At 36.9% G+C, this 24,258-nt stretch overlaps 1 protein-coding gene across 5 annotated transcripts; it reads left to right on the forward strand.

Moving 5' to 3' along the window:
• Positions 1-13,299: 13,299 nt before the first annotated feature.
• LOC103720600 (type IV inositol polyphosphate 5-phosphatase 3-like) lies at positions 13,300-24,250 on the forward strand. 5 transcript variants are annotated; one of them, XM_008810381.3, is made up of 11 exons: positions 13,301-13,445; positions 13,612-13,762; positions 14,349-14,420; positions 15,641-15,728; positions 15,936-16,040; positions 16,695-17,538; positions 18,208-18,392; positions 20,332-20,440; positions 22,129-22,271; positions 23,102-23,327; positions 23,828-24,250. In XM_008810381.3, exons 1-11 carry the CDS (start codon positions 13,416-13,418, stop codon positions 23,849-23,851), a joined length of 1,977 nt encoding a protein of 658 aa, XP_008808603.2. In that variant the 5' UTR covers positions 13,301-13,415; the 3' UTR covers positions 23,852-24,250. The 5 variants fall into 5 exon arrangements, with proteins under 5 accessions (XP_008808645.2, XP_008808603.2, XP_008808629.2 ...); XM_008810407.3 differs by having other exon boundaries at positions 13,302-13,445; positions 13,657-13,762; XM_026810031.2 differs by having other exon boundaries at positions 13,302-13,445; positions 13,612-13,748; positions 23,828-24,236.
• Positions 24,251-24,258: the final 8 nt, after the last annotated feature.

Here is a 24,258-nt window from a genome sequence, read left to right on the forward strand (position 1 = left end):
TGGAGGGCTCAATCAATTGCCCTCTGTTCAGAGTCCAATCCTACCAACGTAGGCGTTCGCGCGGTCGTTAACGGTTCACATCAAGCCACCACCGGCGACCCAACCAACTAACCTTAGCCCCTTTCTTTCCTTTTCTAAGCTCTTGTCACGCCTGGCCACAGCTGTCAACCGAATCCAGGGGCAGCCTGGTGACGCAGGGCCAAACAGTCTAATTCAGGATATTTAGCGTTGTTGCTCAGTCTTTGTGGCGAGGCATGTTTATCGTGGATGACGCATTGAATTAGATGGCTTGGGAATCGTTCAGAGAGACTTTTTTTTGGCCTTCTAAGGCCCTGTTTGGGGGAGCTGTTGGAAGTAGAGCTGTTGGAAGTAGAGCTGTCTGAAGTAGAGCTGTTATAAAAAGCTGTTTGCTGTTTAGTAGCTACATTCGTAAAGTGCTGTGGTACTTTATTTTGTGTTTGGTAAACAAACTGAGAAAGTACTTTTGTATGACAAAATTACCATAAAGGACATTGCACAGTATTATACAATAGAACATAATAAAATATAACATAAATTAATACATAAATATACGATATAGTATAATATTATTGTAATATAAAATAATATTATGTTAATATAGCATAATAGTAATATAATTATTAGAGTAAATTAATATTTGGTAATATAACATAATATTAAATTATTTAACATAACATATTAATGTATTATGATATAATGTAATATATATTATATTTATAGTATAATACAATAATAAAAGTATAAAATATTATAATTATTAGTATAAATTAATTTCTCATAATATAACATAATATTAAATTATTTAAAATAACATATTAATGTATTATAATGTAATGTAATATAATACAATATTTATAGTATAATACAATAATAAAGGTATAAAATATTATAATTATTATTATAAATTAATTTTTCATAATATAACATAATATTAAATTATTTAAAATAACATATTAATGTATTATAATGTAATGTAATATAATATAATATTTATAGTATAATACAATAATAAAGGTATAAAATATTATAATTATTAGTATAAATTAATTTTCCATAATATAACATAATATTAAATTATTTAACATAACATATTAATGTATTATGATATAATATAATATGATATTATATTTATAGTATAATACAAAAATAAAGGTATAAAATATTATAAATATTAGTATAAATTAATTTTTCATAATATAACATAATATTAAATTATTTAACATAACATATTAATGTATTATGATATAATATAATATAATATGATATTATATTTATAGTATAATACAAAAATAAAGGTATAAAATATTATAATTATTAGTATAAAATAATTTTTCATAATAATTTTTCATAATTTCTCATAAAATAATTTTCCGCGGTCCAGGGGCTCTTATTCGTGGTCCACGCTCGAGGAGGACCTCAGCGTGGGCCGCAAGGTTGATGATAAAAAAAACAATAGATTGATTTTGGAAGGTATAGAAAAGGATTAAAAGTTTTTTCTTCTAAAATGTGGTTCAAGAGATGCATACAAAAATTGAAAAGAAAAAAACCTTTTCTTACGGAAGGGAGTCTGACGGCTAGGGTTCTTGGCTCTAGCAGATTTTTAGGTTTATAAAAGGACAAACTATGTAATTATGTTATTTTAATATGGGCATTTTTGTCAAAAATACAGCTTTCCGAAAAAGCTGAAACAGCTTCCTCCCAAAAGCTCCAAATTGGAGCTTCCTCCCAAAAGCTGTTTTCAGCTTCCCGCAAAAGCTGAAACAGCTTTTTAAAAAATTTACCAAACACAGTTTTTCATCTAAAAGTACTTTTGGAGGGCCAGAAAGTGCTTTCTGGCCCTCCAAAAGCTCCCCCAAACAGGGCCTAAAGCTTATATACCCATGGCATTCAGAGACATTTTATTTTTTAATTTTTGCAATTATATTCATATCATGTTTGTGTAATACACTGTCTAAGAAGAAAAAAAATCGTGACACACCCGACACGAAAGGAAGTCCAAATCCTTTCTCATGGAGGTCTAATTTATGCTTGGCAACCTCTACTAAAGCGGTCTCCATCTATGGCTTCTTCAGAACTATGTATGTGTATTGAAATGCCAGCACAGTTGCTGGCTGGGTGGTTTTCTATACGGTGCATCACTTGGAAGATTTTTTTAAAGTGAACCAAGCAGATGTTTTTTACTTGCCTAGCTAACTTTTTTTTTTTGATTTTTTTGATTTTTTTTATTACTCTTATGCGTTTGGTGTGAGGAGCTCATGTAAAAAAAAAAAAAAAAAAAAGGCACAGTCTTCGCCTAACTTTCATCCCTTTATGCCGCAGTTCACTCTAATATGTGCCAGCTCTATAAGGCTGCAACCCCCTTTTACCTATTGTACTCACCTGTACATTTTCTGATTCTTCAATGAAACCTGAGGGAAGGATCTTACTTCCTCGGTTACTTCTTAAAAAAAAAAACAAGAGTCTTGAAACTCTGGCGAGAACATTTATTCTAGAAAAATTGAAAAAAAATATAGAAATACCTCCTCAATTTAGGGTTTATCCCAAAGACACGCTCTCGACTTTAAAAAATTCTACACGAATCCTTCAAATTTTTAAACTGTTCCAAACTAATCCCGTCGTTCATCTCCATTATAGAATAGTACCACATGACCATTATATGATAACATAAAATTATATTATGACCAAAATACCCTTCGTATTGTCTATTTGTCGATGAAGTTCTAGCACGGATCTCAAAACACTCTTAGTACATGATCCATAGTTAAGAAATATCCACTGCACATATCTCAAAGCATTCGAAACATCTTCACTCTCTACTTGCACGAATCTCAAAAGCATTTTAATATGCAGCTCATAGTTAAGGATAACATGTCGCACCGATCTCAAACACTCCAGACTTCTTCATTCCTACATATTTTGAAGAGGGTGGAGGTATTTTAGTGATATGTGACAGCTAATACCATCCGCTGGTTAGAAAGTGGAGGACAGCTTGGAATAGCTTGGAAGCTCAAAGAAGCTGCCTAAAACTTTTCAAAATCAAAGGGGTGTCTCTGGGACTGGTCCTAAATTGACAGGTGTCACTATAATTTTCTAAAATTTAATAGGGAACGGGACAGGCTCATAGCGTTTGGAACCTCAGGTCAATATATGCTCTAGATTCCTAATAGGCTCGGACCATATTATAACAAGTTCTAGGAAGGGTTTACTATTGTGGACTAAGAGTAACCGCATTTCTTTCCAGAGATATTGTTCGCTTTAGAGATCGAGGATCGTAGACTCTTATAGGGAGCCACCCATCCATTCCTCACGGTTTTGCCCTTTAAAAGACGCCTTTGAAGAGAAAGAGGGGAGCCCCTCATTTAAGGCAAAGCACTCTTCATCACACAAGCGGTATGGAATTAAAGGAGTCCCTCCAGACCCCAACACAGCCTCCTCTGACGGAGAGTATTGTGATTCCATACTTAAGTTTTAGAGGGTATAGGGTGGGCCATTCCTCTAGTGCCAACTGTTGTGGACTAAGAGTAACCGCGTTTCTCTCCAGAGGTATTGTTCGCTTTGGGGATCAGGAATCGTAGACCCTTATAGGGAGCCACCCATCCATCCCTCACGGTTTTGCCCTTTAAAAGGCGCCTCTGAAGAGAAAGAGGGGAGTCTCCTATTTAAAGCACATCACTCTTAGTCACACAAGCGGTATGGGATTAAAGGGTCCCCTCAGACCCCAACACTACTATATCAAAATCAGCTGAATATGATTCCATTTGAAACCATAAACATGTAGTTTAATAAGATGGTGGTCCGGAGTCACTGTAAAGTTTCATTCTTCCCGTACGAATTCTCACCGCCGGATGTTAGTGGATGTGCACTCCAAGTCAATTCTGAGCGACACTACCTACAGTCGAAGTGCAACACCTGCATGTGGTTTAGCTCAAAATAGCTTGTACAGGATAACAAGTCATATATGCATGCTATATTGGTGATGATAGCAACACAAGATTTCCCTAGAGACATAGGAAAAAAAACCCTACTTTTTTAACATTATAGTAGTTCTATAATGAAACATAAAAACATGTGCCGCAGTATTTTTGTATGGCTGATTTCTGATATGTTGGTCTAACTTAGAGCTAATCTTCTTTTGGGCCTAATTAGTCGGGATTGGTTACTGTCACACACTAATCAACAGCGTGTTCTTATTTAGGAGCTAATCTTTTTTAAACCTTATCACAGGACAACTAGTAGCCATAGTTACTAAGAATAAGAGAGGGCATATGGTAAACTATTTCTAAAAGGAAGATTTCTTCACTAGCCATATAAAATGGTAAACTATTTTATTTGTAAGTTACATGTGTAACTGTTGTATTTATTTGGACGAGCTATTTATTTATATGTTGCATTGCACATTATGTGCTTGATCCAACTATACGTGCAGAAGTAGCTGTTGGGCTGTTAGCTCGCTTTTTATTTCTTATTTTCTTTCCAGATGTTAGTGAAATTATGGGACTAAGAGCAGGAGAGTTAGGATCTAGGGGTTGTTTGCTCCTGGTTCAAATAAAATATTATGTGAATGATATTTGATCAAGTCCACAATGAATGTTGGTTTTGCAATATAAACTGATCTTGCTATTTTTAAATTCTCCAAGTGCTTTAGTTTTAATCCAGGAAAATATCTAAAAATTGTAATAAGATCTTATATATCCTCCAGATAAAATTCTGCAGGGTGTGCAGCTATTTGACATGAGCCTGTTCATGCAAGTGGGAAGGGGTAAGGCACAAATCCAGCGTGATACCAACTTTATCGCAAGATATTTGCACCAAGCCAACTTTAAATCATTACATTTGGTTGCAATAACGAACACTATCCAGTGGTCGTAGCCGGCAAAAAGCAAGCATTGGAACATGCTATGCACGTCCATCCAAATGTGTGGGAGTTACTCATTCTGCTCGGGGCCACTTCTTGGTGGGGGCAAGTTTGTCTTGATAGTGTCTCGACTGCATGATGGCCTTATCTATTCCTTTATTAATTTTGATCTTTTTCCATCCAAATCCTTTCTCGTCCTTCCCCATCTATATTTTAATCAAAATCTCAAATAATAAAAGTTAAACTGAATTTTTTTCTCAATGCTACGTTATCTTCTTCTAGTGTTTTGATTAAGAGTGTTTTTTTTTTTGCTAAAACGGATAATTTATACAATTCTAGTACGAATACATATAAAAAGATTAAAAAATAGTACATTCCATAGTGTTCTAGGCAGCTTCCCTCTTTCCGACCCACAAGAAGCATCCAAAGTGATTGGCTATGTATGAGGCCATCCAATCTACAGCACATTAACCTCTCTATATTTTAATCAAAATCTCAAATAATAAAAGTTAAACTGAATTTTTTTCTCAATGCCCCGTTATCTTCTTCGAGTGTTTTGATTAAGAGTTTTTTTTTTGCTAGAACGGATGATTCATATAATTTTAATACAAACACATCTAAAAAGATTAAAAGACAGTACATTCCAGAGCACTCTAGACAGCTCCCCTCTTTGCGACTCATAAGAAACCTCCAGAGTGATTGGCCACATATGAAGTCACCCAGTCTGCAGCCCATTAGTCTCTATATATTTGAATCAAAATCTCGAATAATAAAAGTTAAACTGAATTTTTTTCTCAATGCCACGTTATCTTCTTCGAGTGTTTTGATTAAGAGATTTCTTTTTTTTTTTTTGCTAGAACAGATGATTCATATAATTCTAGTATGAACACATCCAAAAAAAATTAAAAGACAGTATATCCCAGAGCGCTCTAGGCAGCTTTGCTCTTTTCAACCCATAAGAAACTTCCAAAATAATTGACCATATATGAGGCCATCCAGTTCGCAGCCCATTAGTCTCTCTCTGTATATATATATATATATTTGGTCTGGACAATCATGCCACAACGTCTTCTTCTCTCCTCGTCCGCTTGATAAAAAGCCTTTTTTTTTTTTTTTTCCTTTGGGTGGGTGGGAAACGTTGGGCGGAGGGGCTAAAATATTGGGCAGTGGGGTCCACCAAGCACAAGAGCCACCTCTCCACCGGCCTGGGTTGGGACTTGGGTGCAGCGAATTAAAGGTGTCTTACGTCCCCCGCCTCAAGTGGCGTCTCTCAAAAAACAAACAGAGAGATGGCCTGGTTGCTGGTTAGGCCCACTCTGGCCCTAGGTGGGCTCTTGGTGGAGGGTCATTAGACATAAAGGATGACAATTTATGATCCGAGCTATCAATCTATGAACGATTTATTTTAGGCAGATTTAGGTTTGACATCAGTTCCTTTATCCAAGAATACACCTCTCTTATGACTGGCGAGTGCCAATCCAACACTGGACATAAAGGGTAACAATTTATGATCCGAGCCATCAATCTAATCCATGAACGATTTGTTTTAAGCAGATTTAGATTTGACATAAATGGATTTCGATCATAAATAGATCAATCTGTCTAGACCTGTTTGTTAAATCGGTTGGATTCAGATTTAGACTTTTAAACCGCCATGCTTAACTTGTTTAAATTCATTTATCCTAGTACAAATATGTTTAACCTAACTTGATCTGTTTAATGGATAGGGTATGCAGGTTGGATCGGGTTATCTATTTAATAGACATATCGGATTCATATATAAAATTATAGCTTATTTAATAAACAAGTTAGGTTCGGATTGACGAATTTTTGACCCGATCCGTATTCGACACGATTGCCATCCCTAATTAGCCATCTATGAGGGTACTTAAAATTCACACCACCTCCTACAATCTGGAACTCCATACCAAGTGATATATTTGCTTGATGTTAATTATTAGATTCAAGTAATCATGCCTTTTATCTCTAGCAACTAGAGATATTCGAATTTGAATCTTGGACGGTGTATCTCCAAATATATCGATCCAACCACTTGATGCATAAATATTGTACGTTATTCTCATAATCAGCACTGAAATCTTGTCCAGTTAGCTGTCCAAAGCCCATCTCTTTAATATTAATCATCAAAATTATCCAGAATACAATCCTGCATATGGTTAGCACGGCAGCAACTTGTCATAGATCTTGATTGGCATGTGGCATGGCGTGTGAACATGAAGGTGGCCGAGCACTATGACCAGCGGACAGACATTTTGAGGGCCCAATGGACCTGGTAACTGCGACCCAAGCTTCTACCCACGTCTTTAAGAAAGCAGGGAGTAATTTGGATAAGGAGCTGGAGACTGCTTTGGGTGGTTCTCTGCTTGTTAGAAGGGTGAATTATAAGGCCTCCATGCTTGCAGACATGGCCAATATGGAATACTACGTCACTAACACTGTTAAGTCCAACAGGGCGTAGGAGCTCATGCATGGTTCTTCCCAGTGTAATAAACAATGAGAAATTGTGGTGCCAGATGAAGATCATGTTATTAATCAATGCTCCCATTTGTGGGCATTCTTATCACTTTTCAGTCTCCGAGCGGTTCTTTATACTTGACTCTGGACAATTGATGTTTCTTTTTGATTTTTTTTTTTGTATGAATTTTCATGGAGACATGGATTTTTTTTTATTTATATATTTTATATTTTTTTTACGGAGATAGATTTATTTATATATTTTATATTTTTTTACACTCTTTCTTATATGTGGGTCGGACTTTTTGTTCTGTTACTATGTTAAAATCACCACTTATCCCAAAAGCTTAAATTAATAAAATAAGGTAGATTTATTTATATATTTTATATTTTCTTACAACTTACCTGTTGCAGCCTTTGTTGGGAGAGATGCCCACAAGAAGTTCCTTACATTAGTGTTTTAAACTCTGCTCTTTACTTCCTTGGGGCCTTTTATAGCCTCTCATATGAAATCTATGTTTTATTTTAGGTTATGATGCAGTAGGCTGGCACCTTCTTTGCTTATTTTTGTTTTTCCTGATAAACTTCGGTTATTTTTGTTGAGAAAATTTTGTCAAGAAGATTTTACTTCCCCTTCCTCCCACCCTCGCTTCTTCCTCCTTTTTGTGAAGAAGACTATGGAATGCCAGAATGGGCAGCACTTTGCTCCAACTAAGAGCATGAAAGTTGAGGAAGAATAAAAATAGAAGATCTGAAGAAAGAACCACTACTTTGGAACTTTATAAGTTTCTTTTAAGAGCAGCCAAACAATCCATAACATTGGAGGATAACCATGTTGCTGCTTATCGGCATCCTTGTTCTCCAAGATGAGGAATATCTCTAGAAGCCGTCAATTCTAATGTGCATGCTTTCCTCCTCTCCAATCCTTACCAATGTCAGCAAGCTCATTTGGAGAATAACAACGTCAGCAAAAGTTAGATTGTGGAATATATATTTCCAAAATATTCGGTGGGGGTTACGTAATTACCCCAAACCTCAAGGAAGGTCAGTATAATTAATTTGTCAAAATAGAAAAAACTCCACCATATAAAAGCTCATATAATCTAACAATAACCAAAACTTCAGTGTCCCTTCATCCATAAGCATCTACCTGCTTCACGCGTAAAGCTCTGGCTCCAGAGCTTTACGCTACTATAACTGATGAAATATACACAGTTCAGTTCTTGCTTCTTACTTGCATGAGAGAAAAATGAGAGATGCATCTTTTAAAACTAAAATGTATATATTAAATCATATAATATAACAATTTTGATAGAATGATAGATTACCTCCATCAAGATTTTCAGCAAACTTGTAGATCGTGACATCTAGCACTTCTAAGGACAACCAAATCTACCATTTTTTTTCCCCACACAAATCTAGTATAAATACATCCTCAAGAGTCAAAGAGCAAAATATTCCGAAGAGAAAATGGCAAGGCCGCACCATCCATTTACAATATCTCACTGAAGTGATCTGCAACTGAATCACCATTTTGAGAGGCCTATCTAACTGCGTGTTTGGTGCCTCAGCACTAATAGCCAAGAGTGCTGATTGGCATTTATGTAGTTGAGGCTAAAGGACCAAATTGGTAGCACGGTGGGAATAGAGCTTTGATTCTACCGGAGTGGCCCATGTTCGAAATGTGCGAGCGTCGACTAAATGTGGAGTCGGATGCCCTCCGTTTGGCACATCCGGTGGAGTCGCTATCTGGTCTGACGGTACCGAGGTGGTGCTGGGGTGACGTACTCACACATGGGTGTTGATCCTAGTGGGGGGAGCCCATAGGTTAGGGAGGGTACGCGAAAATTTACGGTCTGTATCGAATATTTTTTGGTAGAAGGAAGACCCAGTGGGAGCTGCTACGCAGATGAGGTTCACCTCTCTCCCCTTCCTTTTTTTTTTTTTTTTTTTTTTAGCAAAAAAAAGAAAAGACCAAATTGGGTACCGTCACAGACCACAAAGGCCACAGTTAGTGCCACCAACATCGCCCTTTCAGAAGTTCCAAACTCTAATCATGGCTTGCTTCTCTCTTCTCTCCGTGCACTCTCAAGTTTTGCGACTCCGGGCCAGCCTCATGTCATCCATCATTGTGGCCTCTGCTGAATGGAGAGAAAGGAGTCCAAGGTCACACCTACACTTGTTATGGAAGCTGAGGTCCACCTCCACTAGTCTGTCAGCTTAAATATATTATTAGTTGCCGAGTACCAGAAGGTCAAACCTGAAATTTGTCCGTTATCCGGCTAGTCTATTCAGCTATTATCTTATCTGAAGGTTTTTTTATACCTCTGATAAGCTTAGCTGAATATATATACAATCTCATACAATCTCAATCACAACCATATATATATATATATATATATATATATATATATATATATATATATATATATTTGAAAAAAATGTTCATGACATCTGCAACCTAAGCACTATGTGGAGAAATGACAAATAAACTCTTCTTCTCCCACTTACTGGCGAAGAAAAAAATTAAGACCGATATGTTTAGCAGCGAATCGAAGGACAAATAGTCCAATAGGATGAGGAGTTGCAGTTGCAGTGTGTAGCCCAAAGTTTGATCGCTAGTTAAATACACCTATGTTGCTATAAACATTTAGAAACTTGCTAAAATCAATTAATCTCTCATCTCTCAAGAATTACTATAATTTGTAGTTTCAACTTCTTAGTGATGCAGGTATTCACTTATCAAACTGATTGGTAGCTTGAATTCGTCAAACTTTTAGTTCTGGCAATCGCTCTGGCAGAAGGAGTTCTTAGCCACCAACTTTCTTTATCCTCCAATATATAGATGAGTAGGCCCGGTTGTTCCCAACTTGCATATTTGGATAGCTGTCTTTTGGACATTTTTTAAATAGCTTGGATTCTGCAGTTGGCGACATGAGCTAGAATTATTTATTCCCTTAGCAAAACTCTCAATGGGTCGAGAGCATTGAGGACTCATTTGGTTCGCAGAAAAAAAAAGAGGAGAAAGTGTGACCAATGAAACAAATGATAAAGTAGCTTATGTTTGGTTAGAAATTTTAAATGAAAGAGATGGAAAAATAGCTTTTCTATAAAAATAAGTTTCTCACCTCCTATAGGCATAAACAGTCACCAATTTCATTAAAGCCTTTTTTTTTTCTTTCTTTTTTTTCAAAAAATCAGGAGGAACTCATCCTCCTCCAAAAAAACAACTCCGATATAGGTCACAGCATATGAAATTGAACCTTTGGTTCTTGCCTAAAGAGCAAGAGCTTATAACATCCAAATAAATGCTCCATTGTCATCAAACCAATTTGGACACAAGATGACTTAGTTGTCTCAAGAGACCAGGTCCGACATGAATGAGGTAGAGCAGACTCAGCCTGGTCCTTAGGGCTCGAGATGATCCATTGCTTAGTTTGTCATTTTATACCTAACTTGTGCATAATAAATCCAATCTGATTTGATGACTTTCAGTCTTACCTCCTGGAATTTCATGTTTGTCATCATCTTGTTCTAAATGCATATCTTGAATGTAACTCAGTCTATTCATCACAAGAGAGATACAAATTGGCGGCTGAAAAACATCAGCTTCTCCCATTTAAGTTAGTTGGTGATTCTCAATACAATATAATACATTTGTTAACAGTCTTGTGACCACTGATACGTTAACTTTAAAATGAGTTAAGGCTCTCCTAACCCAGACAATGGCATCTAATTCTTAATTATTTGCGCAAGTTGTGCTTTCCCTTTCCGTGATAATATAGAGTAACATATTATGGCGATTACTAGTAATAAAAGTCGTCTAACGGGTTAGGTTCTCGACCACCAACCGGCGAAGGCGCAATAGAATAGAGCATATGATTCTGGAACTATTCTTCTGTCTCCCCAATTGCTTTGCAATCCTATTTCGTTGAAAATATTCAAATAAAAATTATTAGCTCGCTTCGAGTCAAAAGTATCGTCGTTTGGAAATTGACCCGACCAGGGTCGCTGGAGTGCTCGGCTCATCTGCCATCCCGATTGAGAAGGTTAGCTGAGGATCGTCGCACACCTCCACGGTGATAGTCTGGTGGCCATTGCGCTCGGACGACGGTAGCTTCAATGCCAAGTGTCTCTGAGTTGACATTGAACATCGAAGGTGTTGTTCCGACCGTACTTGAATGTTGAATCCAACCTAAAATGATAAAGATAAGAAAATTCACCCACGGGAGCATATCCAGTGGGGGACCTTCTGATGCCTAAGTCAAACATAGTTTTCAGGAAATAAGAAGTGGTCTGAGAGTAGCAGAAAGACAACGTAGGAGAGTTAAAAGAGAACTTACCTAAAAAGCCTCTGATAATGCAATATATAAAGACGAGAGCCCGTGCCTTTCACCAAATAGTCCGGATGTGCACACTAACCATTATGGTAATAGTCCACGTACTTTGCGTGTGAATCATGCCTGCACTTCTTGGCTGTGCGAATCACTTGCATATAGCATTTGTTCGAAAATAATTAGCAATCATAGTCGAGCTGCTGCCAGTTGGGGAGAGAGTTCGAAATGCAAAGGATTCTATGCACACCTTCCAGATCGGCTACGTGGCAAGTTTTATAAGCAGTCAGCTTGTAGTTAGGTGGCCCGCTTTTATTGGCCGGTTTGTCTTGTCAGCTAATATCAATTTTGAGACATATCTGAAGGCAACCCACCTGATGTAGTTGGGAGATGAATGGTCTCGGAATTTATAACCTTTTCAGCAGAAGATTGGATGTCTTCAGTTTCTAAGCATCCAAAATGGACACCTTAAACTGCGACCCTTTAAGTGGGAGCCAGGTCGAGTGACCTACTTTTCATGTGCTGCAATCTTTTGGTGGGCAGCCATCCACCTATTTAAGCAAAGTTTTCTTTTGGTCCGCAGAGAAAGGCAGCAGCCGGCCATGTGCCTCCCTTTACAGACCGGTCGAACCCCACCAAAGAGAATCTTACCCTGGAGTCTTTAATTCAATGGTTCGCGGCGCTTCTCACTGCAAAAGCTGTTTTAGGGTCGCATATATGCAAGGAAAAAAAAAATTATTCCTTCAATCACTTCTAAAAAGAAACAATTATCCCTTCAAGCAAGCAGACAACCATTATTGTTTTATGGCCCTCTCAACCTCATCATCAGAAACCATCTCCGTTTGTTGCATTGAACATGCCGAAAGCATCAGTCTTTCGTCACTCCACCCTCATCTCGCTCATGCAACATGATATCTAAACTACTGCTTCTATTACTAAATAATGTGAAAGTTGACAAGTTCTGTTGCCATACATATACGTGGTTATATTTGATGTAGACGAGGAGGTGTTTCTTATTTTTGATGATTGATGTCTGCGTCTCCATCATCTTTCAATGGCACATTAACTTTATTTGGGCTTAACAGTTAGTGCATCCTACTTGACTAAATATCTTCGCACCTTAAAACTCTATTAAACCAAGGAAGACATCTGCCAATAAGCTCAAGCTGATAGACTAGTGATGAATGATTGTGATACACAGAAAGGCGGTGGCATTGTGCTGTTGTTCTAGCTTTATGCAAGCTGAGAGAAATATATTCTACACGGTGCGCATCACATGGATGTGCATGCCACCAATTACAACTGCTTATTTTTATAATGTTGCACTAGGATGAGCGCTTGATGAATAAAATTATATTTTGCTAATTATAGTTAGAACTTGATCATCAAGTTCTTTGTCTCCTTGCCCTGCTATAGAAACGAACAGCTGGATGGACAACTTTTGCTGCATGGCAAGGGCTATTATGGCATTTCGAACCTTTAGCATGATCAAACGGTGTGCCTCCACGTGTCAACATCTTAGATGTCTAGCAGAATTGGTTATGCACGCCAACCCGAGCCAGGGCCCCCCATCTCATCCTCCTCTGGGTCTAGATAGTATAAAACGTCGGCAACCGGGAGGCGCCTCTTGGGTTCACCAGTTTCGGGTCTCATCATTTGACGGAGATCAAGGGAAGAGGCGAAACAAGGGGCGAGGAAAGGGCTCCTGTCGCTGCCTTCTTCTCGAGCCAATGAGCCAGAGGCCAAGGAAGCCAAAAGAGGTACGAGAGCTCCCGTTCTCCTTAAACCCAATTCGGAATGGATACACCAATGGCCGCCGGAGAATCTTGCAATGGGGGTTCCCTGGCTCCAAGATTCTAGCTTTTTTATTTTTTATTTTTTGTTCTCTTGTTTTTTCGAGTTTAAATGGAATTGAGGAAACTGCAGAGGAGTTGGGCTGAAATCTGTTGTTTGGGTTGCACGTGCCTGCAGCTGTGGCCCAAGATTGTCCTCCGCAAATGGCTCAACATCAGCTCCAGAGATTCCGATTTCAGCGCCGATGAGGGAGACACCACCGAGAGCGAGTACGACTCCGAAGGTCACCCAGAACCCCAGAAAGATCGTTTTTTATTATATTCAAGAAACTGAAAAAGATTTATATATATAGAAAGATTGTTGATCCACGACTGAGTTTTATTTCTTGTGCTCTTTCTTTGGTTTATTTTGATTTTTACTTTTACTGTTAATTTTCTCGTGAAAAGTTGTTCTTTTGAATGTCTGTTCATCGACAACTGGGTAATGTTTCTTGTGTTCTTCCTTGGGACTATTTTGGTTCTCTTTCTTATGTTAAAATACATTTTTGCTTCTTGCCCACTTCCTTGAGATTACGATTTTCGTTAACTTTGCTTTCTTAATGAAAACTTTCCTTTTTCGTTTCTTGCGTAATAGAAAAATTCCGGGTTTCGTTTCATGAGCTCCTTCGTGGTTTAGCTTGTGGATTTGAATTTTATTTTCTTGGTAATAAGGTTGCCTCCTTACTCGTCAACAGAAGGTTTTTGTTTCTTGTCTTCTACTGTTGCGTTCAATACGATATGATAATTTTTCTGTTTATATTCTTGGTGGGTCTGGTGTCAGGGATTTGCTAATGAGATGATGATTCTTGGCCTTGTAACGGCATTCTGCAGATATGTGTGGTTGGGAGCGTCAATTGCGTGATGAAGAAAGGAGGTTGGGTGGACTAGGGGCTGCAACAAGTGGTAATCTTATGAGGCTTTGGTATTTTTGGCTATTGAAATCGGCAATATTGATTCGCTAGTCAGTTTATTCTTCAATTTTTTTCCTTTTTCCCATTCAAGAAAGTTAGATCTAGATGTAAGTTGAGAAAATAAAAAAAAACAAGAGTTCTCTTTGAACATTGCACGAATTTTTCTGTTCTTATAATATCTCTTTAGAGGGTTATTTGTCCGCCATTCTTATTATGAGAAGAAAATAATAAGTGCAAGGAGTTTTTTGGAACATAAAGTACAGAACAGTGCCACTGTTTTTGGATCAGAGTCAAGAAGTAGTCGCTATGTATTATTCTGGAACAAGAGTGAGTGACACACACGCAGAGAGAGAGAGAGAGAGAGAGAGAGAGAGATTGCAAAAGCTTTGCACCCATCCAGTAGCTTGCTGGTGCAAAGATTTCCCGAGAGCTGAAATGTTAGAAGCGATTTATGAAGAACAGTGGTGGAGGAAGCTTTTTTGTCGTGGAAAGATTCACGAGTTTCATTTGTGCCAAATTTGCCAACATAAAGCCATAAAAAGTTGATGCTGAGCTTTTCTAAGAGCCTCAATTTTTTTTTGCATCGCAGAGCTGTTTTTGTAATATCAATCCACAATAGATTTGGTTTTAGAGCCTGTTGTTGTGTGAGGAAACCAAAATGAAATCAAAGCAACTCTATTAATGCATACTGGAGTAGTACTTTTTTTAAAGAAAAGATTTGCAGATACTTCATTTCTCTTCTACTATCTATGTATTTGAAGAAACTTGTAATTCTTGAAAGTTTGTATTAGTGAAATTAATACTTGAACATGAAAAAGCATATTCAGACTCCAGTTATCTTGTTCAACGGCTTTCCATTGTGGTTCTCCTAATTTGGTAAATCTAACAGTATTTATTAATTTTTCTAGCACTGCAAGTAAAGCATTCATATTCAGATTGTATGTAATAAATAAAACATTTACTGAGAACATCAGCTCACCTCTAAAGAGACCTACTCATATGTTTCTGCAAGCCTTCTTATACAATCATTTTGTTGCTAATGGATATAAATGAAAAGGCAAGGTTATATTTTTACAGGCAATTGCTGTACTGTGACTTTTCTCTATCATGGATTGGAATTCTTTCTACTAAATTCCTGATGTGAATGATGCATGAGAGGTTTCTACCTACTAGCCAAAATTGCTTGATTTATCCTGGGCCTTGTATCTGCAGATAGCCGCATGGAAGGCACACCATATAGGTCACGAAGACGAAAATCAGAGACCTTTCGCTCACAATATATAAATACCAAAGAATTCAGGCATGCATATGTTCTCTACATGACCCTTTTCCATAAATGTATATTTGTGCTTGCAGATGGGCTCTGTGTGAATTCCTTGGAAAACCTATTTTCCGTGTACTCCCCTATAGTATCCTTTTTTTTCCTTTATGCACACACTGCCATAACTAGGGAGGAGTAAATCAATGATTCTTTCTTATCTGATCTGGAGCTCTTGTTCTTGTACAGGATTTGCGTAGGATCATGGAATGTTGGAGGGAAACTTCCACCAGAAGACCTAGACATCAGAGAGTGGCTTTATATGGAGGAGCCTGCTGATATCTATGTGCTCGGGTAAGCACTCTTTTTTACTATTTTAATATATGGAACATCATTGTTAATGGCTAAGCTGGGTGTTTGACTCCCTGGCTTCAAGAGTTGCATTTATTCACCTTGACGAACTAAGTTATGTGTTCGTATGAGATAATGGACATGTACCAATATCTACATCCAACTCACCCTGCACACACAAGCTCGTAAAGAGTGAACAGGTGCTCCCAAGCACTATAATAAAAACTGAAACTTTTGATGGATCATGCTACAATTAACAGAACAAAATGAGAGAATGCCTTGTAAGTTTAAGGAATGCTAGGAGAGTCATTTTTTTAATCACTATTATTTTGGTTAAAAATGTGATGTTTGATGATTTGACCTAAAATTTACTCTCGAGAGCTCTGGTTACATGTGTATTAGGTCAGGCTCCCAATTCATTATTTATAACCACCCCTCTTGAAAATTTAGGGCTGCACATTTTGCTTGTGTCATTGGGTGCATCGAGTAGGCAAATAGCATTTGAGATAGTTGCAGTTTTCTTAAGATTGAGAAAGAGGTTCTATTTGATTCTTATGATTTATTTCTAATTTTGATTTTCTCTGTCTACCATATTCAATACTTGTCTGTATCCTGTAGCTTATAATGGCTATTTGAGATATGCTCTATATCTTGCAGTTTTCAGGAAATTGTACCATTAAATGCTGGGAACATTTTTGGTGCTGAGGACAACCGCCCAGTTCCAAGATGGGAGTATACTATTCGAGAAACACTGGATAAGATTCAACCAATGAAAACAAAGTACAAATGTTACAGTGACCCTCCTTCGCCATCAAGGTTCAAGCCATCTGATGATGCTCTTGTCATTGAAGATGATCTATTGCCTGAGTCTGGTAGTGACAGTGATGAGGAAATTCATCCATCAGATGAGCAGCCTTCTACTATTGATACAGACGAAGATGGACTTAATGCTCGTGCAGATGATTCAGATTGCAATTTAGCATTCCATTCTTCTTTTAGAGCTGATGCAAGTAATATGAAACAAGAGCTGGAAGATAACAAGAATTCTTCCCTAAAGATGCTTGATAAGTCTTATCTAAGTTTTAAAAAATGTGAAGTAAGTTCAGAATCATTAGTTGGCCAACAAAAGAAGCTGACCATGATGCTTAGCAGCTCAGAGAGGACTGGATTAATATGGCCAGAACAACCATTGGACATGTTGGCCCAACATGCTTTGGATAATTCAATACCATTCGGTTCAGTGAAGTCTCTTAAAACTTGGACTTCATTCAAGTCAAGACATGGGGATTTCAAAAATTCTTCAGTGTTGGATTCAATTCCTGCAGTTAATTTGGATACTGTCGTAAACAGAAAGAAAAGATCATCTTTTGTGAGAATAATAAGCAAGCAAATGGTTGGGATTTATCTTTCAATATGGGTCCGTAGAAGCTTGCGCAAGCATATTCAAAACTTGAAGGTATCAACAGTTGGCGTAGGTGTCATGGGATACATTGGCAACAAGGTCAGGTTCCTTTTGATTTTAAACTCCGCTCTTCATGTTTTGAGAACTTCTCTGTATTTTATATTTCTTTTTTTCCATATGTGATAGTTACAAAATACAAATTCTTCTTTAGGTAGTTATTTTGGAAATGGATTCCTTGTTTTCTCTTGTATTTGGGTTTGAGTCAACCCTCGAACACTTCAATGATCAATAGTTATATAAGATTAAAATTTATCTTTCTCATATGTCATTCAACTGCAATCAATTGTAGGTTCAATCTGAAAAAATCTGAGTAGGTTATGCTGGGGGAAAAATGCTATATCTTTGTGTAATATAAGTTGGTATGAAGCTTCGTATCACTATCAAGAGTAGTTCCTGATACCCTCCATTGTCCATTTGATAACTCACTCTTAGCTTCATGCATGCGTCAATTTTTTTCATTCTGAATTTTATACGTGCCCTTAGTGACCTGAGGTCTTGTTGAAGTTAATGAGAGTCTCAATTATCAGTAGTATGCTATCTGTTTGATTTTTTTTCGGTTCCTCATTTGGAAAAAAAATGAAGGTACAGTTGAATCCAGATGCGCCAGCACGGTCTTGTATGTCACTTAATATCCTCATTATATATTTTCTTGTGATATAAATTATAGAGGTAATGACTTCCAACTATCCTTCCTCATACATACTCCAGGGATCAATATCAGTCAGCATGTCTATATATCAGACACTTTTTTGCTTTATATGTAGTCATCTGACATCTGGAGAAAAGGATGGAGATGCACTTCGAAGAAATGCTGATGTGCAAGAAATTCACCGGAGAACACAATTTAGTTCAGCTTCCAGTATTGGAATGTCAAAAACAATCTATGACCATGAGTAAGTAAAGCAAAGCTCTGCCTTGTCTGGAAATACTGACATTTATGATGTCTGAAATCCATTTTATGGTGAAATCGTCATGGCTGCTGCATTAGTTTTTCCTACCTCGTTATTTCTTTGGACGTGGATGTAAAGCACTGGTGCTATATGTTGACAAAAATTAATATCTGAATATTATTCCAGGATAAGTGAGTTAATTGAAGTATGCATTGTGAAAAATCCTATATGATTATACTCTCATAAAATGAACAATTCAACAATGCAGGAGTTCCTTATTTACCACCATAATTACTTACCTTAATGTTACTTATTATGAATAATGAACTTAGCAAAAATGACTGATCAAATATTCTTTTATCCATCTTTTTATTGATAGCTGCAGCTTTTCAGTGTCATGAAACATGGCAGAATTGAATCGTTAGATACATAATACTGCCAAAGTGAGAACGAGGGAAAATTTCTGTATAAGTTTTCTGATTTATTATTTTGATCAGCATAATTGCTATAATAACCCCAACTTTTTGGACTATGTTTAGATGTGAGAACTGCTTCTTGCTGTGCCTTTTAATGTTAAAACTTTGCAAAGTTCACTGTCCTATTATACAAATCAAAGGTAGATATATGTACATCCAGAAATATCTACCTCACTGCCACGAATTTGGCTGATTTGCAGAGTGCATTTTTAAGAATTTTCTGATTCAAATTTTGACATTGTAAAGGATATTGTGCAGCTAAGCTTACCTTGCTGTATGAGATATACTTCATTGGTTTGGTTGAGTGATATTAATTTTGCTAACTCAATGTGGCATCACTTTCCATGTCAGTACCAGCTAAGGATTTGATTATCACTGTTCTGAACCTCTTTTAGAGCCCTGAGTTCAAGGTGGCAGTTTGGCCGAAAACTAGTTCTCTTAGCCATGGTATCCCAAGTGTTGGGATGGAGTAGGATGGTGATGTGTCCCGTTCCATGGGCTAACCGGGACAACCCTGTCCTATGGGATTTAAAACCTTGCTCTTAGCATTAAGTTTTTTTTTCTATCTCTGATCAGTCAAGAAAATTCAGTCCAATTCGATGAGAGTGCCTTTTCCAGTCGATTGGACTAGTATGAATTTTCTGGTGCCACTTTTGGATTTTTCAAGCAATCAGAGCATTTGAGGATTTCTTTATTTTCCTTTAGAACTTCGTTTGTGCCTATGTTACCCTTAACCAAATATATTTCTCAGACCATGGCATGTGATATAAAGGCAGCTATGATTAAAATTTGTGGCTGCTCTTGTGTTTGGAATTAAACTGAGAGGAATGGAAGGCACATACATACATGTATAGTTATACATAATACATACATACGTATATACATACATAGATATATATGAGGAAAAGTTCGAAAAAATGTTGTGACATAGGTTTTGTTAAATCTTTCATTGATAGGAAATGTAGCCTCTAATTGGATTAATGGCTAAAAGGGATACTTAAATCCAGCCATAGTTGGTTGGGATAAGAGTTCATTATTGTTATCCAGCCTTCATGATAGAATGATGCAATTAATCCTATAATATCACTAAAAAGATCAAAATCATGCATATCCTAGTCTGCAAGTAAGTACATTGCTATTATGGGACATCTGCATTTTCTGGTAGGCTCATGTTACTTGGTACCTATAATCATCAAACCAATGATGGGGATCCCACATCAATAAAAAGGGCATTCTTGTTCGGAATGCTGAATACAACAGCCTATAAGGTGAAACACTTTCTAAGATATTTAAATGCATATTATATGTAAGATATCCCGTATTCTGTTAATTGATTGAATTATGTCCAGCCTGGGAAAAAACCCGAAACTGTTCAAAACTTTTTTCCTGCTTGACTTTGTGATTTTCTTACGTGCTTCCTAAACTTGATAGTTTTAATCTTAACAATTTTATTTCAAACTTTTCAGTAGGATTATTTGGTTAGGAGATCTAAATTATCGCATCAACTTATCATATGAAACAACACATGAACTCATCTCCAAAAGGGATTGGGCTAAGCTGGTTGAGAAGGATCAGGTAACTAACTACTCCATTATTTTGCTTATATCACTGTTTATTGATTCTTTTAAAAACATCTGTATCATTTAGTATTGCTTACTTACTTTTGAGTTCCTAATGAACTCTCCCATGATAATCTGAACTGACAAATTTGAAGAGTTCACAAATGTCCTTTTCTTTTATCTTATCATGATCATATAATAAATGTTTATCTCATCTGCATCTCAACTGGTTGACTGGGGCATTTATAATCTTGAGGCGGTGGGTCATAGATTACTAATTGATTCACGAAATTTCTATTCGTTCATTCGTCAATGACTTCGCTAATAGAAAAAAAAAAATCTTCAAAACTTGCTGGAGTCGATCAGTGTTGTGGTTAATATATACTGGAATGACCAAAATGATTTGAAACCCAAAGGTTGGAAGTGGTTAAAACTCAGAAGCTGCGGGTCTGGATTGATTTTCTCTAAAATCAATATGAAAGGGTCATATTGTGGAAACTTCAATCCTTTAATATTTATCATATCTGTGCACATCTGACGTCGTTGATTATGCCCTAAAAGCTGTATTATGATTTATTTCATTTTAACACTCCAAAGTCCACTGTCTAAAAGATCCAATATACATTTTAGGGTGAAGCACCGTGGATGGCCAGATTGCGTATTTCTCTTACTTTAATATTTGCAGCTGAAAATGAACAAAATAATATGAAGATAGAAAATAAGATTCCTGGAGCACACTTTAGAGTTGGTTGCTTTGGAGCATCAACCAAATAAAAAACTGTAGGGAAATCAAGATAAATGGAAATTCGACAAAAATGAAAAGAAAGTAAGTGCATTGGCTACATCAGGCGATACGCACTGATATTACTCTATATAATGAGCCAATACAGGTAGTTGCAAACTGTCCATTATAGAGATTTCTTTCTTACTGTCTTTCTTATACGAGATCAAATGTATGTCTTGATTGAATAATCTGGACTGTTATGTTCTGACAATATGATGGACCAGCAGTTTCAGCATGACATATATTATCGTATGTCATGCAATTACTAGCTCTTTATAGCTTCTTTCCCTGCATTTATGAGTTCTCTTGAGTGTCATCTCTTGTGGATGTTACCTTCCACTTTGTCATCGAAACTCAAAAGTTCTTGACACATTTCTCCATTCTTTTTTCTCTAGTTTCCAGAAATTGCACATTCATGTTCATGTGAGAGCAACTATTTCATGAAGTGGTTGGCTAAATCTAGAAGAGCTGCATAAAGCTGCTCCAAGTTAATAAATTCATTACGGATTTTGAGTACTATTAGTGCTACAATATTAAAATGCAATACTGTAATGAATTTTTTGAATCAGAAAACCTGACAATTCGATTACTTATTAATCTTTCATAATATATGATAGTAGAATTAAATTAAGTAAAATAACAGTGAATTTGCCTGAAATTTGGTGGCTAAGTTGGAGTTGTTCCTTAGTAACGTGCATTTAAAGTAATTAGATGGATAAGATTTCTTCTTCCTCCCTTTTTATCCCTCTGTGTATTCCGCACCGGCACATGTTTATGAGGTCATCATGGTGATTATGCAAGAAGTGTTATGATGTTTTTCATATTCATGAGTTATGATTTATTAGATTTTTCAGTCAATCAATTATTTGACTTTAGTGGAGTGATTTTACAATACTTTTTGCTATTTCATGTCATGACAGCTAAAGCTGGAGCTAAAGAAAGGACGTGCTTTTGATGGATGGTTAGAAGGAATTATAAACTTTCCTCCTACTTATAAGTATGAGGTTAATTCAGAGAGGTATACTGGAGATGATCCAAAGGCAGGAAGGCGAACTCCTGCATGGTACAAGCTCCTAACTATCTATTTTGTCATGCTATTTTTCACTGTCCTTTTGTTGATGACATAAAAGTAACATTACGATTAGAAAACCTAATAATTCATCATGATAACTTACGATTAGAATTTTGTTAGCATCATATGTTTCTTCCCTGATATCATTTGTATTTACTATACGAGAAAACTTTTTACCACTATATCATGGACATTTAATAGCGAAAAAAAACAAATAATGGCTCATCACAGTTAAAAAATGAAAGATTTGTCGAGGTTCGATCAACCAGCTAGAGTTATATTCTATGTTGTTTAGTACTTCTTAGGCCTTTGGGCTTGCCTTCCAAATGAAATCCTTTCATAAAAAAATTTAATTTGGCTTAATAATTGCATCCTTAATATTAAAGAAATGGCTGAGAACCTTGCTTTTAAAGGAGCTAGGTGTTTTCCTAATAGCCTCAATTTTTGATATATGCTTTTTAAACTAAAGCAAACATGCATGCCATTGAAACCATTGTGGCCATTGATTTTGTGTACTGCAGAGCTTCAATAATTTTACAGTGTTAACAACCATATTTTTGCTTTCGGTTGTAATTCAGAAAAAGTTTGAACCATATATTTTCACTTTTTAAGCTGCAAAGTCAACCTATTGTCTAGTATCTTGAAGACATGCATCATTTGGTAGTGTCTTTTCCATCTTCATTGTTTTCTGGTGCAAGAAGCTATTCTTGACCAACACATTGTGCAGAGTACTGGTAGAATTCCAGTTTTTATTTTTCTCCCGGTTCATGGTGATAGGATATCTTTCTTAAAAACTATAGTAACTGCAGTTGTTTCTTTAGGTGTGATCGCATTCTTTCATTCGGAAAGGGTATGAAGCTGCTGAATTACAAGAGAAGTGAACTAAAGCTTTCAGATCACCGTCCTGTCACTGCTGTTTACTTGGCTGAGGTTGAGGTTTTCTGCCCTAGAAAACTTCAAAGAGCTCTCACATTCACAGATGCAGAGATAGAAGAACTTTCAGAGGCAGATAATGATGTTGGGATGAGCGGACTGAGGCTAGGAGAGGTCAGTTTCCTGCCTATGTAAATGCTCGGTCAACCGTCTCTTTGCAACTTTAGTTAATTCAGTTGATGAAACGTTAAAACCCTCACCAGCTAAATGGATCATGGTCAGTGTTTTCGTCAGCTGATATCTGGTTTCATGATCCATAACTTTCCTCTGAGGGGTGGAAGCAACCACCATTCAAGATGTTTATTTATGTTGCCCCCCAGGCTTTCAGAAGACTCACAAGCTGTTGCACTGGCATCTGCCTTTCAACTGCAGTACAAATATCTGCCTCTTTTTTTTTTTTCCCGAGTACATCCAACTACACCTTGAAAAATTAAAGTGACGAGGAAACAAGTCCTGTAGCTGCAATATAGAATGAGTTTTCATGATTTATGTTGACAAAGTTTTGCCCTCGTCCATTTATTGATTATTGAACATACGTCAATTGTTTGCATTGTACTTCCCAACGATATGATGATCTTTTTGATAATTTTGAACTTTTCTTAATGGTCATGCAGGAAATGTCAGAATGGGAGCAATAGCATGGCATCGCCCATGAGTATACGAGGACAGAAGGATGGTCGGATGGTATTTCCTTGAATCAGTGCTGCTGCTGTTCATAACATAACCCAGAGGAGATGGACCTGAGCGGTAGCGCCCCTCTATTTACAAGTGACATCTTGGGTTCAAGACTTGAAGGGGCGTTGTCTCCTATATTTTGTCCAAGTAAATATAATTTTTGAGGGGAATTTCCCCAGTACTTATGTGTAGGTGGGATTTCCTTCTATCCTCAAAAGAGAAAAACATTAACCTGGAGAAGCATGTCCTGCCGCCCCTTGCACAGATGAGGTCATGCTTGGATATGTAAATTGTCATTGTAAATTTAGTGTTCTGACATGTCAAAACACGTTTTGCCGTTCAGAATCCCGCTGTTCTTCCAAGTAAGCAT

Source organism: Phoenix dactylifera, chromosome 11 (genome assembly GCF_009389715.1).
Source record: "Phoenix dactylifera cultivar Barhee BC4 chromosome 11, palm_55x_up_171113_PBpolish2nd_filt_p, whole genome shotgun sequence".
NCBI classification, from domain to species: domain Eukaryota; kingdom Viridiplantae; phylum Streptophyta; class Magnoliopsida; order Arecales; family Arecaceae; genus Phoenix; species Phoenix dactylifera.

What these genes read in the sequence shown, in the direction of transcription:
- LOC103720600 (XM_008810381.3), top strand. Translation starts at nt 13,416, where the DNA reads ATGAGCCAGAGGCCAAGGAAGCCAAAAGAG. An exon ending in AAAACAATCTATGACCATGA is followed by an intron (nt 18,393 to 20,331) that starts GTAAGTAAAGCA and finishes CAAACTTTTCAG; the next exon opens with TAGGATTATTTGGTTAGGAG. An exon ending in GCGGACTGAGGCTAGGAGAG is followed by an intron (nt 23,328 to 23,827) that starts GTCAGTTTCCTG and finishes ATGGTCATGCAG; the next exon opens with GAAATGTCAGAATGGGAGCA.